General features: G+C 53.0%; 1 protein-coding gene across 1 annotated transcript; it reads right to left on the minus strand.

Moving 5' to 3' along the window:
• Positions 1–430: 430 nt before the first annotated feature.
• Positions 431–1,445, minus strand: LOC111076443 (RNA polymerase-associated protein Rtf1). The gene has a single exon (XM_022370247.2). The coding sequence runs from the start codon at positions 1,345–1,347 to the stop codon at positions 574–576; it is 774 nt and encodes a 257-aa protein (XP_022225939.1). The 5' UTR covers positions 1,348–1,445; the 3' UTR covers positions 431–573.
• Positions 1,446–2,430: the final 985 nt, after the last annotated feature.

The raw sequence follows: 2,430 nt of genomic DNA on the forward strand, positions 1-2,430 counted from the left end.
TTGGCTCCTCTTTGGTGCTCTTCTCGAGCTAATTTCCTGCTCGTCTCAAGGCACAGGCACACTGGCACTTGCCACAGCCGCAGTCTAACACTGCCCCAGATTAAAGTGCCAACCTTCCAGCCCACTCTACTGCCTAATGGCCTTTGCATCCACCAAACCATCCACCAAACAACAAATTTAACTCCAACTATCTGTATACATTTATTTTGCCATTTGATTTCTGGAAATATTATTCCAGATGCGAGATTCAAATTTACTCCACAGCCAAAGCAACCCTGACATGCCTTTTTCTTTACATTTTCTGATCGACTTGTGGCGCCCATTAATGGCTGATAAGCCATTCAGTTTGGGCGCATTTTTTCCATTAAAATTATGGAAACATTGCGCAACTTTTAGCTATCCTTCCCCGTGCGTCATGGCGATATTTGGAACAGTGTAAATTGCTCTGAGTCCGGCTCGGAATTGTATTTATTTCGAGACGATAAAACAAACAAATTTGTGGAGCAAGTGTCGCTGGGCTATGGGTCATGGGGGGGGGTTAAATTAAATCTGAATCAGAGTTTCGTAGCCAGTTCAAGCCGCCTCGGACTCATCCAGCTCCGACTCCAGCTGGAGCTGCTCCTGCGGAATCGACGCTGGTGCTGGGGCCACGGCAAGTGTCGCCTCTGGCGGACGCTGCAGGCGCCAGGGATAGGTGGCGCCGTGCCGCTCGAGAATGCCGCCGCGCTGGGGCGGTCGCATGGTCAGGGTGCAGGTCTGCTTGATGAGGGCCAGGGCCTTGGCCTCGCTCTGCAGGGCATTGTACAGCTCGATTTTCTTGCGCGCAATCAGGCTGATGGTGGGTGGCTGGATGGCCTGGTTGACGCACCAATCGTACCACAGCTGAAACTCCGGCAGCGTAAAGGCCACATTCGAAATGTCGTTCAGCTCGTGGGCCGCCAGCTCGCCATTGTAGCGCAGACGCAGCGCCAGATTGGTGGGTATCTCGTCGACGAGATAGCCCAGCGCCAGCTCGACGACGCCCACGATCTGGGCGATGCGGTGCTCGGGCCGTTCGCCCGAGCTCAGACCATTCGTGTTGACGCGCACAAAGCAGCTGAGCACCGCCTGCTCGAAGGCCGGACGCACCAGCAGCTGGGTGAGCCGGTGCCGGGTCAGCCTGAGCGGCTCCAGCTGATCCAGTCGCTTCACTGGCCTGTCCACCGCCGCCACCTTTGGCCGCTCGTCCTCATCATCGACGCGCAGCGGCAGCGCCTTCAGACGCCGCAGCTCGCGTGCGATCTCCGACATGGGCCGACGGCTCTTCTCGTCTCTTCTGGGGTGAATCGGCTTAACGGCGCTCTTCATCTTGCCTGGCACATTATTTTCGTGCAATTTTTTGGCTACTCGAAAGGGGGGGTTTTGCTTGTCGTCTACGAAACGACACGACAGGAGAGGAGAGGGTGTCTGGCGTTCGGCTTTCAGTGTCTCTGGATCGAAGCCAGAGCAAAACAACAACAACAACAACAAAAAATAGAAACTATTTTGGCATTTCAATTGTCTTTTGAATGGCGGCCAAGTGTGCCCACCCAGAGGGTGGATGCAACTGGGGCTAGGGCCAGGGTAGCAGCCAGGGGGGGTGGGGCTGCTGGATTATCCATTTGAATGCATTTAACGAGGCTGCTTTTATACCCACCATAAATGCCAGGCCAACTATTAAATTTATATTAATTTTCGCTTGGAATTTTTCCTTTGCTCCGCCACTGTTTGGGTGGTGGGGGGTTAATACCTGCGCCCTGCGCCGTCAGCCATTTGGCAAGAGATTTATTATACAATTGTTTTAATTACAGTTGCAGCTAATTGTATGCGGACATCGCCAGCAGATGCTACTTTCAATCCTGGCACAGAGCCCAAAGCCAGCTCGGCACAGGAGCAGGAGCAAAAGGAGCTGGTGGAGCTGCTGGGGCAATGCAAAATCTTTGCATGCTTTGTATGTGAGTCTGCATAAATAACTTGGGACTGGGTCGCTCTGTTGTGGGATGTGTGGCACATCGAATATGCTGCTCACGCACAAAATGCTGCTTCTCCTGCTCCTTTTTAACACTCAACACCATCGTAGCCAGAGCTTCAGCCCAGCTAACGCATCGAGCTCTCCATCCAGCAGCATGCCCACACACTTAAGGGCAAACTCATTTATGCAAGCTCAGTCATCATCAGCATCGGCATCGGCATCCACCTACCGTGCTCAGCCACAGCCTTATGCACCCTGGCATTCTGGTCTGCCCCTGGCCTGGCTAGTCTGGCCCTGGCATCTTCGATGAACTTCGCTTCGATTTCGATTTCGATTTTGAGCATACCATCAAAACAGAGCAGCTAGCAGGGCTATGGAGACTTGATGATTAATTTATAAATTCAATTCGTGGACGAACTGCCTCAGGCACAAGTACCTGT

This window comes from Drosophila obscura, unplaced genomic scaffold (genome assembly GCF_018151105.1).
Source record: "Drosophila obscura isolate BZ-5 IFL unplaced genomic scaffold, ASM1815110v1 contig_73, whole genome shotgun sequence".
NCBI classification, from domain to species: domain Eukaryota; kingdom Metazoa; phylum Arthropoda; class Insecta; order Diptera; family Drosophilidae; genus Drosophila; species Drosophila obscura.